Source organism: Gadus morhua, chromosome 1 (assembly GCF_902167405.1).
Source record: "Gadus morhua chromosome 1, gadMor3.0, whole genome shotgun sequence".
Classification (NCBI taxonomy): domain Eukaryota; kingdom Metazoa; phylum Chordata; class Actinopteri; order Gadiformes; family Gadidae; genus Gadus; species Gadus morhua.
Genome location: NC_044048.1, coordinates 17131641 through 17146594, shown reverse-complemented (window position 1 = coordinate 17146594; position 14954 = coordinate 17131641). Strand labels below are relative to the sequence as shown.

Below are 14954 nucleotides of genomic sequence, written 5' to 3'. Positions count from 1 at the left end.
CTCATTAACCTTTCCAGTGTGACCATATTCTTACTTCCCCTCACAGTCAGCCATCCCCCAACCCACACCCACGCCCACACAAGTAAAGCTAGCTTTTGGGGATATGTCATATTTTTATAGCTGCTGGGAAGTTCAGAGGGTTCCCCGTGTTAACAATAAACTTTGAACAGGCTGGCTGTCTTGTATTATGACGATCATGCATATAAACCAGCCAGGGATATGGTAATGAGTTTGAACCTGTAGTGTATCGTCATTACGTTCACCAAATTTAGATTATATTTTAAACTAGGTTTCAAGAAACAAGAAAGTATTTGAAAACAGAATCCCTGTGTTGGCAATCACCAACTGCTAAACTGACCTCTCTCGCTGTGGACCTCCGGTTAAGTTTGCTGCAGCAAATAAGACCGTAAAGGAAGACTGAACAACAACAACAAGACAGGAGTGTTGCCCATCTAAAATTACATGCATACGCTTACAAGACGGCCAAAATTGCTATAATTTGCAAGGGCCAGTCAGTCATATCTTTTGGCTAAATCTCCACACACTCTTCAAGCTCACAGATATCCATTCAGGGAAAAACATTAAAGCCAACAGTACCACAAGAATTTGGTGCCATCCTCGGCAGACATAACCTTCCGTTTGTCAGTCTAATTATAATTTGTAGATCAAATGTTACAATTGTGGTTTGTGTGCATTATTTTGATGGTGAATTGGGCAATCTTAAAAACATATTGACCTACCTGACCATTCTGGACACGTCACATTCAGACCTGAAAGAAAAAGAGAAAATGCTTTTGGTGAGTGATTGTGGTTGTTAACACTGAGGAATGAAATACAGTAGTTCACAAAATTCCTATGACAGAGTTGCATAACCATCTATCTTATAGATGTAAATCCATGCAAATTATGTCAGTCACAATTGTGCCGATATTGTACATGAATGTGATATTAATTATATATTTATATAACAGAAAATCATATTTATTGCTTTACAGCCGCCTTAAAAAACTTTTGTTGCATCAGCTTGAAACGGTGGAAAAGCACAAACACTTCAACCCTTTCATAATGCCTCCGCATCGGGCAGTCTGGTGTAATTCAGAGCTTCAGAATGCAGAGGAAAGACACCAGCTCTTTGTTTTATGTTATCTGTGAGTTTCCCAATGATCGTTAAATAATGTTGGCCCAATCTCTCCAGCCCAAGCTGTTCTACCTTGCCTCCAATGTGGTCCACTTTGAAGCTTAAAAACAAAAGCATAGATAAATGTATATTTATTTTAAATATAAGGCCTTTATAGAACATTTCAAAACAACCACAAACATATTTTCTGCCTCTTCTTTAATGAGCAGGCTCACACAAACAGGCACCCCCGCTCATTGAGTTGACGAGCATACTGCTGCTGGGTCAATATAATGCAGCGGACGGGTGAGATTCATTGACACACATACCAGCAGCCACATCCAATGGCAATTACTGAAAGTATTGATCCGCTCATATCCTACGCCTTCCTGGTTAGATAAAAAAAGGCAGAAGTCAGACCAAAGCATTTCCCTCAGATCATCTGTTGTTAAATGAACAAGCTGCTGGCAGTGAGGGAACGCAGTGGCAGCCCCCCCAGAGGTCAGCGAGGTGTTGCCCATCACTCAGCACCCTGACAGTGATGGGGGGGTGGGAAGAGGGGGGGGGGGTGCTGCATTGATCAGAACCCTGGACAGCTCCTCTCACGCACATAAAGGCCAAGGATGGCCATGACCTATAAATCCAGCCTTTCAGCACAGAGCCGCCGATGACCGCAGTGTTTAGCAAGACTTTATCAAACCGTTAAGCCTGGATGACATACGGCCCGACCTGTTGGGTTGGTACATGGCCGCAGGACCCCTGAGAGCCGTGTTTTGATGTTGTAGTGTGGAAGGCAATCACTTGCATGTCCTCCCGTCTCTTATCTCTGGAAGGGTGCCGTTAACAGAAGGTGGAGATTGCACCGCAGAGAAGTGGTTGATATTGAAAATTATGTGAAGATCGTTATTCTGTGAGCATATTCCCTATGTCATGAACATTCATTTCCTTAACTTAATTACTTCACTGCAATCTCTTTTCTTAACAAGAATGCAACTTTCCAACATAGATAGGGCTTCAATAAAACTGAATGAACTATAAATCATTCCCCAAATGTTTGTTCCGACAAAAAAAAATGCAATAAACTAACAATAATGATTGAATTTCAAAACACATTTTGGGAGTGACATGCATAATGTTGAATATGCCAATTAGAGAGTAATCTTAAAATACTTTCTCACGTGTATTTTGCCACAGAGCAGCTGCCGGGGTGCAGTGAGGTGCATTCCACAAACTGCCTTAATAATGCATGAAATGCCAGAACCCATTGGACATATCATTTTACACCGACTTTTATTGGCCCTGTGATTAGTGGCCACCAGAGTGGTCCCACACAGAGAGCGCGAGCCTCAAGGGACAGCAGGGCCTTCAATCCCGAAACTTCCTGGAATCTCGTTAGTCCGCTATCTTTCCTGTCCACATTCCACACACTGCTTCATGGAGACTCTCTCTCTCTCTCTCTCTCTCTCTCTCTCTCTCTCTCTCTCTCTCTCTCTCTCTCTCTCTCTCTCTCTCTCTCTCTCTCTCTCTCTCTCTCTCTGTGCGCGTGTCCCTCATGGTCCGTCATTGTCCCTCTCTCTCGTTTTTTCCCCCCCGCTGCAGCCCTATCTGCTTCCTGTGACCTCCGTGGTTCAAAGACGGCGAGGCTGTGGAAGTGAGGTCATCCTGCATGCCGCTGGAACAGGAAGTGGGACACATCACAGGCTACCACCAAAAACAAAGAATGTAAATGCTGATTCCGCCTTTATCAATCTGCCTCTCTGCAACAAAGTGTGAAACACGATATGGCTGGGAAAGTGCATTAGCCTGCATTCTTATTTTCATGATGGCCTTCCTTGTTTTGGAGTCATTGAAATCCAATACGGCCTTACTTTCACTTGAGGTGTTTACACAGACAAGCGCTGGTTGAAATGGTTTCCATCGTACTAAATGTCACACTGACTTATTAAACGCTTTACCCAAAAGCTATATTTCCTCAATTGCTTATTTCTGCGTTCGTCTTTTATTATAAACCCTAGTTTGTCACGCACATTTCTTGTCGCGTTGTGCCGGCGAAATGCACACTTCTTGGACCCCTGCATAACTGCTTGCAGTTCTAGTTTGTCTTGTTGTTTGTTTGCTTTTCTCAGACTAGGTGATGCTAAGCAAATGGCTTCAAGCTTTTTATATTCACCGTCTGAATATACCAGTGAGAGGGAGGTTAAGAGAAGAGATAATGATGTGTGTGGGTTGGTTTTGCTCTCCATGGATGAAAGATACACTGAGCAAAGTAACGGGCATGGCTTGCATTTAGTTACCTAATGTCTTATTTGTGCCAGTCTGTTAAACTCACAGTAAATACAATAATTTGTTCCATTATGAAACCTGCAAACAGAGAAAGTGGAGATGTGCTATAAAAGATACTTTGCTTTCCAGTTCATAAAACCGTGGGCTACACTGCATCTGCAATTCCATAGAAAGCCTACATGTTGACTGGATACCTCAGATAACAGTAACAAATATTTCACTCTTTTCAGGCAACAAGCAGCAAACCCCCTTTCCCCCCTCTATCTCTCTCTCCAAAGTAATGCAGATCAGATTCAAATCAATACACTTCAAGTTTGGCCATTTCTAATAACCAACCAAAACTTTATATTTTTCATATAAGCAGTTTTTTTAGGCTGCTTTATGGGACAAGGAGGGCTTCTGCCTGGAGATGCGGAAAATATCACACACTAAAATGTTACACAATCCAATCGCTACTGTGTGAGCTGAATACACAACACATAAAAACAACCTCAACTTTTCCCTCACCCCGGCTGCATTCCTGAACATATTGCTTGGATTTCAGCAGACCACTAAATCCCCCGTAAAGGCCAAAGTAAAACAGCTCAAAGAGTCCTGTCTGGCCGGAGATATACAGAGGACATGGTCGCTGGTGAGCAATAAGCCCAATGCTCTATGGTTACCAGCAGGTCCGACCTATTTTACATGATTCCTATTTATGAAATAAATATACAGAAATACCAGTTGCTACAACAGATCAAGCATCTAGTTGTACCTTCTGCATATTGTCTCTACTTTTCTAAATTATATCCATTGACGACCATTCAGCGAAACCCATAGTGTGGATCTGAATTGAAACACTTTCCAGAACAGGTCCTCTGAGGTTCATATGTGTGCCTTTGTGTGTGCGTTTGTGTGTGCGTTTGTGCGCGTGCGTGCGTGCGTGTGCGTTCCTCATTCGTGTTAACAGACTCTTGCAGCTTGCCGCAGCTCAGCCAAAATCAACATTTGCATCAACAAAAGTTGGTTGGCAAAAAGAATAGAGAAGCCCACTTCAGCGGCTCTCCACAGGTATACTACACTAGCCGTTCGCCCTGATTCAGCAGCTGCATCAGCTGTTTCAGGCCACCGCGAGACAGGTAATTTGTTTGAATGGACCATATGTGGTCCATTCTAATAGTGATCCAAACGCTTTTAGGCGTCTGGATCACTATTAGATATGAAAACATGAGATGCCTGAAGGCAACAACAAGTAGCGGTTGGAGATCGTGATAAAGGAGTTCAACTGTGTAGCACCACGTGTGAATTAGCCTGGTCCTACCAGACTCCCAGAGAGTCTGGACCTACTCAATTGACAAACGTTAACTCACTTGAAGGCGGGTGTCTGTTGAAGTTTAAAACTATTGGATCTGCCCAGTGTCACTCATCTGGATCTGCCATAACCAATCGCTAACGTTGATGTCCGTCAACGAGAGCTGACTTTAACGTCATTGTACTCAGCCACTACCTCTGTTCGCTGATTGGAGGCAGAAAATTTGGATGGAGAAACCCACTAACATACCGCAGACCCAGACGTAGTACTGAAGGGATATTCAAATTGAGCGAAAGTACTTAGGCGGGCGGAACCAGGCTTCGTGTGAATGTGCTGAACGTTGGAAAAAAAATAATTATCTGTTCTGTAATATCTAATACAATTATATAATAAAGGCTCCATTATTGCCACTGATGCAATCTTACGCCATGCTAGGTCTTCATCGATAATATTACACTTGGTAACCACAAAAGTAACCATATCTAAACCAATTCATTGTACAGGCATTTTTTTCTGTAGCATTTTGAATCATGGGAGTTTTGAAGGTTACAGAGGAGAATATTATATTAGAAAATTGGCATGAGGTTGGCATTATTGAAGCCTCTTTCGTAAGAAGCTTTGCCTCTCCCTCTCTCGTTAACACCTGCCACGAGGCATCAGTCTACACTTCCATAGCATTGAGACGGCCCGGAAGATTATGTCATCCTGAACCCAGTGGTTTTTAAAGTGGAAGCCATTTCAATGAAATATGGACACATATAAGATGACGTGTATATGTTACATAAACATAAATAAAGTCAAAGCAATAAAGTTAACTATTACAAGGGCTTAGCTTGGGGGCCAATAGCAGCCCGCTTGGCTGTGCCACGCATCCCCTCCTGCGGTGTGGCCTTTACTCGTAATTTACTTCACTAATCACCCATTAGACAGAGGTAAGAGCTGTCATTAGAGCCATCATTAGCTAGCAGCATGGGGACGCTACCGCTACATCAAAAAGCAAATACAAACACCCTGATAGGTGGGGGTGGGGGGGGGGGGGGGGGGGGTAGGGGTAGTTTCACTGCTGAATTCTCCCTCTCCCTCAAATGCTGCCAAGGAGGCAAGCCGTGAGAGGAGCACCGTCTGCAGAGGTGCAGCTCATTAACAGTGGAGGCAGCTGTCGGCGCGGGGGGCACGTCTTTTATGTGCACGTTGCAAATCTTCTTCGGCCTTTGCTGGAGATTTGTAGGTGGGCCCCGGATTGCAAATCATCCCAAGTAGAAATTAATCTAGCTGTGGGATTTCATTAGGGTTTTTTCGTCCGGAGATCCTGCGGTGGTCATAAATCTTAAAACGGCACAGTGATTGTTCAGCATATCGCTGCGTGAAGGGGTGGACGCCGCCAGTCAAAGGAAACAGGATTCTTTCATGGGCTATTATACCCTGCAGGTATAGGGGGGTACCTGAAACCCATGCTTAAGCGGCCACTGTTGTGGCTGGTTTTGGGAGGAGAGTTGTATTAAAAGCTGTTCATCTGTACTGAGTGAGGGCGCCGGATGGCTCTGTGAGACGAGCAGTCAAAAGGCGTGAGGACACTTTGTCATTCAAACCAAAAGAGAAAAGCAGCACGACTTCTCCCGGGGACTTCTGAAGAGGGAAGAACTCGGAAGAATCCTCAAACCAGCATGACACAGTGTGGTGCATTTTGTGACTCATTTGGGTTCATTGTTATGCATATCAGATCATGCGTCACACAATTTTTCCAACTTTTCCTTCTGATCTGTATCCACATTTTCCGAAATTGGAAGATGCCCAAAGCCTGCCATAATATAGTATCCATTATATTACCATGATTAAAAATCCAACTAGAGCTGAATACTGCTTAATCAAAACTGTGTACCCTCCCTGAATAACATCTATTATTTAATCAATGGCTCCTGTTCAGCAACTGAGCATTTTTTATTCACAGCGATACAAATATTTTTATTTTCAGAAATAGTGGTATGCATTTAAAGAAACAAAAATGCCATCTTCAAATGTAATAAATATGTTTTATCAAACACTGCACCCAGTTAATCAACACATGCTAGCTGCGAGGAGCCATGCATTTGAAAGTGATGTAATTTCCATCACTTCCTTCCTACAGTATATTCCTCTTCCGTTGCCTTTGGTGAGTCAATCAAATGCATTCAATCAACAGAAACTTAGCAGAAGAGATTCTTAAAGGATGTACCAGATTATTCATTAATATTTCATCAATTATAAGAAAATGTCTTAAATAATTGCGTACTGGATCTCAAAGTGAACTTTAATGGATTGCTCCTGTCAAGAGACCCACAACACAATATGTTAAATTTCCAGAGCGGAGCTTCAACTTACTTATGGTTTTCAATGAATGTTCTGGTTCAAAGGGTTGGATCCAATTACCAAGTATTATTGCAAAGTAGCAGATGCCAGTGGATATCCTACAATATTGTTGCGTGGAAGATAATCTTAAGCTTACGTCTCTCGAATTGACGCAGAGACAGCCCTTAAACACCACCTCATTGTTGTTTTAGTATTTTTTTACTTAAATGTATAATTTGTATTTTCTGTCAGTTGTAGATTGTTGATGTGTTTATGGTTATGCTATCCTTCTGCTCCGTTTAAAGAAGCTTGATGAAGGCTTCGGAGAGAAAAGTTAAACTAACAACGACATCAGCACTTTGTCATCTACAATTTAGATGAGGAAACATAATGGCAGCCCAGAAGTAATTTACAGTCGGCTGGTTACCTGAGAACTGGACAGAATGCTGGATTGGAGTTGGCAGCTTCCTCCATTCCTCACGATAAAGACGTGAAAGTGCTTGCACACACCATTTTACTCAAAGAGCAAAAGTTCAGATACGAGTGGCTCCAGCAACCACCAGTCACTAAAGAATTTGGCAAGATATTTATAAACCAATTTATACCAGAGATTAAACCCCCGGATCACTTTGACAGTTTTCACCACAAACGCGTATTACTTGCCGGCCATTGCCTTGCATTACAAAAACTAAACTCCAAAGTGGACTTAGGGGAGTAGGAGCATGAGTCTGTAAAGTGTGATGCAGGCTGTCTATAACAGCTGCAAATTGTCAGCATAAATGCTCGCAGGGTGCAGAGCTGACCCGGCAGACGACTCCAGAGACTGGTGAACAAAGAGGAATTTAATTATGTATGGTTCTAACCTGTAAACGCCATAAGGCCTTTTGTAGCTTTGGTTGGCTTGCGTAATCCTTAAACAAAGCACCTTGGAAGCAAAACTTAAGAACGACTTCAAATGCACACCTGTGTCAGCATCAGCAGATTTCAGTCAGGTCCAGTGGGCCGTCTGGACCCTGCTCATACGTCCATCTACATTCTGCCTAACTAGTTCCTGTGGGAGTGCTGCATCCAAGCATAGAAAAAGCTTATGGATCTACTTTATCAGTGCGTAATGTTCAGAAATACTTGCAGTCATGTTGTTTGAAAACCTGCCTGACTACGTTACCCACAAGCCCTCTCCATAGAGGTGTGGGCTGAAGGTTGACGGGGCAATGCAAGCTGTATTATCAGAGATTACTCTCACTTTCTTCGTCTTTGTGTTCATTTTTCAAGGGGCATAGTATTTTGTAAAACAACTCAAGATCGCAGGTCTCCATGTAATGCAGTCAGTGTCCAGAAGCATGCCAAAAGAAGAATCGATAACGTTTTGACTAATCTGCCAGACATCATCAAGCAGCACTGATTGGCCTCAGAGTCCTTATCTGCCATACATTCCATTTTAATTGAACTGGGTTGTCTTGCTACCAGGTAAATACTCTCTGTCGAAAAATATAATCAAATTGACCTGCTGCCAAAATAAATAAACCTGAAAATCTCATTTTTATAATAGACCTAATTTTGGCAGATTCTTATAAAGCATCTCATACTAAATGTTTTCTCCTGGCCTGGGTGTCACGTATTTCCCTTCTAGCAAACGACAGGCAGACCATACGTTTCTGAGCCATCTACGTTTTTGCCAACAACAAAGAAAACTAGGCTATTCACGAATACATACTGTAGCTTTAGTCAGCAGAACACATTTCTGTGATGTACCAGGTGTCCGCTTTCTTAAAATATCCTTGTTAGGTAACTTTTCATGCACAAGGACAGCATGGCGTATACGCAGGGACGGTCCGTTTTGTTTGACTGCCTTGCTGTCGTTTACCCGATCCGTTTAGGAGAACGCTGAAGGCCTTCTGTACGTTTCCATGATGCGTTTTAGCTGCTCAGACAACAGGATGGTGCGTGGATTGGTTTGATGCGTTTCTGCTGCCGTTGGCCTTGAACAGAGAACAAACACGCTGTCCGGCCTTGTGCTTCAATCAAGCCGCAGCGATTATTTCACTTATGCAAACAAATCGTGTCTTGTGAAAAAAATAAAACACACAGGTTGAACAACATTGCTGTTGTCCCACTAACTTTAGGTCTTTGAGTCACGATAATCGAATAGGTGGCCAGTAACGATTCGCCCGGTAATAATACCGCCTACATGAATTTATTTTACAAGCCTCCGGAATTGTAAAATAAAGACTGTAGCATCGCTTTAAATCATTTCACATGTTAACGTGACTTTTGGGACTCTGGGAGCCCCGATAAAACTGAGCTTGGATTAATAAAGACTGTCACATTTCATCAAGTTCATAAAAATAAATTCATAGACTTGGTATCCTCTTCACAGTGCGACAGACCTATAAAAGAGGGGGAAATGTGCAGACAGTGTGACCATGAAGGGCGGGGCGGGGGGGGGGAGGGGGTGGAAGAGGGGGCTTACGGAAGCAGCGGATGACAGAGGCTCAGTTTCCCAGACCATCACATCGTAGACTTTACCACAGCACCAAGGTGAGATGTACACAAGCTGCCACTAAAAAGGTCAGAGTTAAAGTGCACACTAATCTCAGTCTGGTCCCCTCTCAAAGTGTACTGACACACTGTCCATGAGTCATCCACTTTGATTTGCTGCCAGTGATATGCATGACACTAACATGGCCCTTGGGGGGGAAAGGTCAAGCACGGACAGGGGCTCTCGCACGGACACCTGCAAGAGGCCAAGCGTCTGCGTAGGGGGTAAGAAGACTGGGGTCTTTGAACACAGCTGCTGGGGTGAGGAAGGGTAATCCATGCACTGTGTTTATCTCAACCCTTATCTCTGGGTAGGAGGAAAGGGTTTTTACCCCACTCTGCCCTGATCCTGATCGATCGTACCTGGGACTACAACCAGTGTCTGAACAGAGCCAGACTGAAGACTAAACACAAGTTTACTTAGAAAATATTGCACACCAATGACATTCCCCCAAGTTCTGCCAAATGCTAAAGCTCACTGTGTGTGTGTGTGTGTGTGTGTGTGTGTGTGTGTGTGTGTGTGTGTGTGTGTGTGTGTGTGTGTGTGTGTGTGTGTGTGTGTGTGTGTGTGTGTGTGTGTGTGTGTGTGTGTGTACACTACAGCATATCTTCCATGATGATCATTAAATAATTTGTTGCAAAGCACACTTGTATCTGCTTCATTAGCTAACCATATTACGCGAAGGCACACTTACTAAAAGTGTGTCAAAATTGATATGCAAGTCTACCTGATTTATTGTAACTCTCGGTAGGCAGACACAGTAACCGATCCGTTTGTTCTCAATGGGCCAAATATGCATATTTCTTGCCAATAGCTTGGTGGTATTGAAATGTATTTATTTTGAAACCTACCATCATTTCCAATTACCAAAAATAACTGTCATATGGACAACGCAATCTCTTACTTTTCCTGGTTGACATGCTCGTCGATGGATCCCAGAGTGACCAGGCTACTGGAGCTTTGCAGCAGCCTGCAAGTTGCCAGATGCCGCTTGTACTGGTCCTTGAGACAGGCGTTCTCCGTACACAAGTCGGACACTTGCTGCTCCAGCTGCTCAATCCGATGCCTCTGTCGCTCCAGTAACTCCTGCTGGGTCTCAATGATGTTATCCAGCTCCTTCAGATATTCCGCAGCCCTGTTGGGGTTTTCCGTCGGGCAATCCATGGTTTGATAAGTAGCGTGTAGGAAACCCCTGTAGAATCACAGAAGCCGTGCCGCCAGATAAGTCTAGGAGCAAAACATCGAGAGGACACGTCCTTTACGCCTCGCCATTGTTTTCCACAGCGTTCGTTTGACGGATGGGGAACACTGACCCGGCTTTCAGCGCAACCGCATTTACACTAAGCTAAGAGAACAGAACTATAATAGCACTACATTCATATTAAGTGAAATGAACAGCATGATAGACACACACAACGGAGCATGTCAACTAAGTACGAAAAATATGACTATATATCACTTTATTCCTAAGGAATCGAAGGTCTTGTAAAGTCCGAGCGTTGTTCGTTGCAGAAGTATATTTCTTATCTTGAACGCCACGCTGTTCGCGTGACTTTTGGTAAACAGAGGCTGCTGGTTGGCTTGCAGGTCTTAGGGGCGTGGTCTTCAAGTTTGATGGAGCATTGCACGCTGCTGCATGGTTATTGAATCTGCAATGCGCGATGCAATAAGAAAAAATAGTTCTAAATCTGTATTGTACTCCTCGGCATTTCTATAACATTGTTTCTGGAATTAGTCAACACACAAGACAGATTTTTTTTAATTATTATAATTATAATTATTATTATTATTATTTTTATTATTATTATTATTATTATTATTTCTTTCGATAAAGATTTTCTAATCGGTCTCTCGTATGTTCTCAGAGGAGCCAGCATATGAACTACTAACGGGTCATTACGTTTTAATAAAATGTAGATCCAATATGTTATATGACTACACCTGAATAAGATAAACAACTAGGCTACTGCAGGAGGCCTACGTATGTCAGGTAAGTCTGCAAGTCGTCGTGCTTTGAAAAGGGAGACTGTGACGGCAGTCTTTTCTATGATAGTGGATGATTAAAGTCAGGGAAATCTTGAGCAAATGTGATTCAGCAATTCCCTTTTTTTCTTGCCGTCTCTCCCTAGATTGAAAATGGCCCCAAATGAGCTGCTCAATAATGCTCATTAAGCACGCTGACTGAATTCTTGAAGCTTAATTGAATGTAGCAACAACCCTCTAGGGTAAGTACACCCCTTGCTATGACTAGGATTTATGTCGAGGACCGAGACAGTGTACATTATCCTGCTGCCTGTGACAGAGGCGCTGTTATCTAAGACTTGATAAGCCACTGTGAAATATCAGATGCAGACACACACTTCAACTATCACTTTCTAGAGACGATGCTTCTTTCCCATGGCACTTCTTTTTAAAAGCAAAACTAGAACAGTATAGTAGCCTAGTCATAGACTGTTATGGATGGTCAGGATGCCTCACCCCCTACCTGCTCCTAAATGACATGTATTAATTCACTGACCTTTGGATAACATTTTCTGCCATAATGATTAAACAGTAACTGAATGTGAGGAGATTAAACTGAAAGCCTTGTGTCCAGCAGAAACACAGAGTAGGCATGTGTGTGCTATGGATTGCCAAGTCCCACCATTGCTTTATGTGGGGAAGGTTTTGGGAGGTATTTCCTATTTTTGCTACTTTCTATTCTACAGTTGTGCTACGGATGCAACCTGAACCAAAGAAAGCGCCTTAAGTGCAGGTTTACTCCTGTCGCCTCCTCCTGATCCCTGGTGGCAGGGAGTCAAGGACGGACGGACGGACGGACGGACGGACGGACGGACGGACGGACGGACGGACGGACGGAGGGAAGGACGGACGGACGGACGGACGGATGGAGGAGAGAGGGAGGGACGGACGGACGAAGGAGGGAGGGAGGGAGGGAGGGAGGGAGGGACGGAGGGACGGACGGACGGAGGGAGGGAAGGAGGGGCGGGCGGGCAGACGGACAGACAGACGGAGGGAGGGAGGGAGGGACGGGCGGGCGGGCGGGCGGGCGGGCGGGCGGGCGGGCGGGCGGGCGGGCATCTACCACCCATACAGAAGCCGGGGCCCCATGCACCTCCTTAACCAGATAAAAGCCTGGGAGAGTATGAAGACTAGGGAGTCTTGCTGCTGCATCCCATACGCCACACCGCAAGCTGGCTGTTGACTCTCGCTAACTTCCATTGTTAAGTGGCAAGGCTTTTTGTCATTACTTCCAGCCTCCACAAGTGCTGTGTGTGCTTGTTAGAGTTATTCGATTGATGGAGAGAGGGGGGAAATGGGGCAATGCGTGGAGCACTGCAGCAGTCCTTGCGAGCATTTCCAACAAAAAGATACGTTAAGATCAATGAATGGCTTCTCGTCCCTCGGTCGACCGCGTGGGGTTAGGCGAGGCTAACCCCGTAGCGTTTCAAAGTTGAACAAAACCCTTCCTATGGCTGTGGGGCGATATGAAGGAGCGCCCTTGGTCCTTTATATCCCCTAGGGAGGAGACGTTTGAATTGAAATGCCAAGTATTATGACAGCCCCTCTGGCTCCCAGAACGGTTTGGCTGTGGGAGCTGAACAGGCAGACAAGCCTAGAGAAGACGGCAGGCGATAAAGGCAATGTATTCACCTTTATGGTAGGAAGGGAGGATGGATGGTCTTTTAATATTGAAATACAACACGGCATGGATGAGCGATAGTGTAAGGCGGCAATTTCAACTATCATTCCTAATCAAAAAGAAGCTAAAAGGTCTTCGATTAAGATGGCACATGATTCAACCTTTTGTTTTCAATACTTCGATACACATCAGTCGGTTTAGGAAAAAGACAGAGCTTTTCCCTTATTTATCTAGAGATCTCTGTTTAATATGTCCTGGGAAGGATGTCTCTTGTGTTACCTGTTCCGACTTTGATACAACAGCATCTTTACTATTCCTGTCAGGTCTGATCGCCCACATTCATTGATCGTCTCCACTGGCTGGGTATAGTAGATAGTAACCTCCCTCTCCACCTTCTCTCTGTTACCTAGTATAACACAATGGCTCTCCTCAACATCGTTCTACAGGCCGGCTTTTCCTTCTCAGAAGAATAAATGAAACGCCACTTTTGTTTTGAGACGGACGAGTGTACTGGTGAGCCAAACATATACTGTGCATTGATGTTCTCTTTTTCCCCCAGTGAGTCACACCCAAACACATGAATCCCGTCGATCCGTCCCAGTGTCCTATAGTCACAGTGGAGGCAAATTGCAGACTGCAATTCCCCCCCCCCCCCCCCGGGCTGAAGCAGCTGTAGCAGTAGATATTCTTCCAGGTGGTTGGCGTATGCCGTTATCACACAATACGACACTGAACACACACTTTATTCTTCTTTATTAAGCGGCCGACTGAACAATCTGCACGGCTGTCACCTCCACCTGTGGTCCGCCACTTCTGGTTATTTCTTCCTGACAAATGTTCTTTTTCAGGTATTCGAAAGAAAAACATGTTAGAAACACTGAGTATGGGATGTGTATTACCCACAATGCTTTTCAAATGAAATGCAACATTCAAGGGGTGCAAATTTGGACCTTTATACCCCAACCCCGCCCCACACACACACATCTCCAACATGAGAGAATGTAGGGTGACTGTGCTGGGTGACTGTATGTTTGGGATTCATCACCCTCATTGCGCATTGCCATTACATCACTCCCTGAAAGTGGTGTAGCAGCCATCTCCGTGCACAGTGTCAGCGAATACAAATGAGCCCGTGGCCAAAGCCTCCACCGCCACCAGCGCCGTCCAGGGTACCAGGGCAGACAGACGAGGAAATATTTGATCAGTATTGTCAGGCCTTTCGACGCGCCCCCAGGGAATGTTTCGGTGTGAATCACAACCACTTACAGCGCTCACCGTTTGTGTGTTGAGCACCTGAGTGATGTGCTGTGTTACCGGTCTTCAGGGGCAGATATCGGGGAAACATACGAGCTGGGTGTGAAGCAGTGTTGTGAAATATAAAAATAGCATTTTAGGTTTTGATATCCAGAAATGCTGCACATTAAACTGAAGCAAGTTTAACTGCTTTTAAAACGTTTATATTGTTTCTCTATTAATACTATAGATGACTCTGCACCATTATTTAAAACTTTTAGACAGTGTACGTCTGAATTTACATGTCATTTATCAGATTATATAAAATGTTATTAAAAGGATGCTTCTTAATGATCTAATATTATTGAATTGGTCTTTCATATTGGTTTTTAATAAGTATTAGAAGTATTTGTTTATAAATGTTATATTAATTATTATACAATTACATAAGTCTCTGGAATATCTGACTTTATAAGCATTGATTTTAAATGCGACCCTAAATTCAAGAAAGACATACAAGCAA

At 43.9% G+C, this 14954-nt stretch overlaps 1 protein-coding gene across 4 annotated transcripts in view; it reads right to left on the bottom strand.

Moving 5' to 3' along the window:
- iqsec1a (IQ motif and Sec7 domain ArfGEF 1a) overlaps window positions 1–11088 on the bottom strand; it is an 82071-nt gene extending 70983 nt beyond the window's left edge. The window contains exons 1-2 of one of the 4 annotated variants that reach the window (XM_030357270.1): window positions 10460–11088; window positions 741–770 (exon numbers count right to left, since the gene is read on the bottom strand). In XM_030357270.1, the coding sequence (XP_030213130.1) occupies window positions 741–770; window positions 10460–10719 (290 nt within the window). In that variant the 5' untranslated portion in view covers window positions 10720–11088. Of the gene's footprint in view, window positions 1–740; window positions 771–8730; window positions 10434–10459 lie in introns of those variants that run through there. The other 3 variants (XM_030357338.1, XM_030357278.1, XM_030357285.1) reach the window with 3 other exon arrangements.
- Window positions 11089–14954: the final 3866 nt, after the last annotated feature.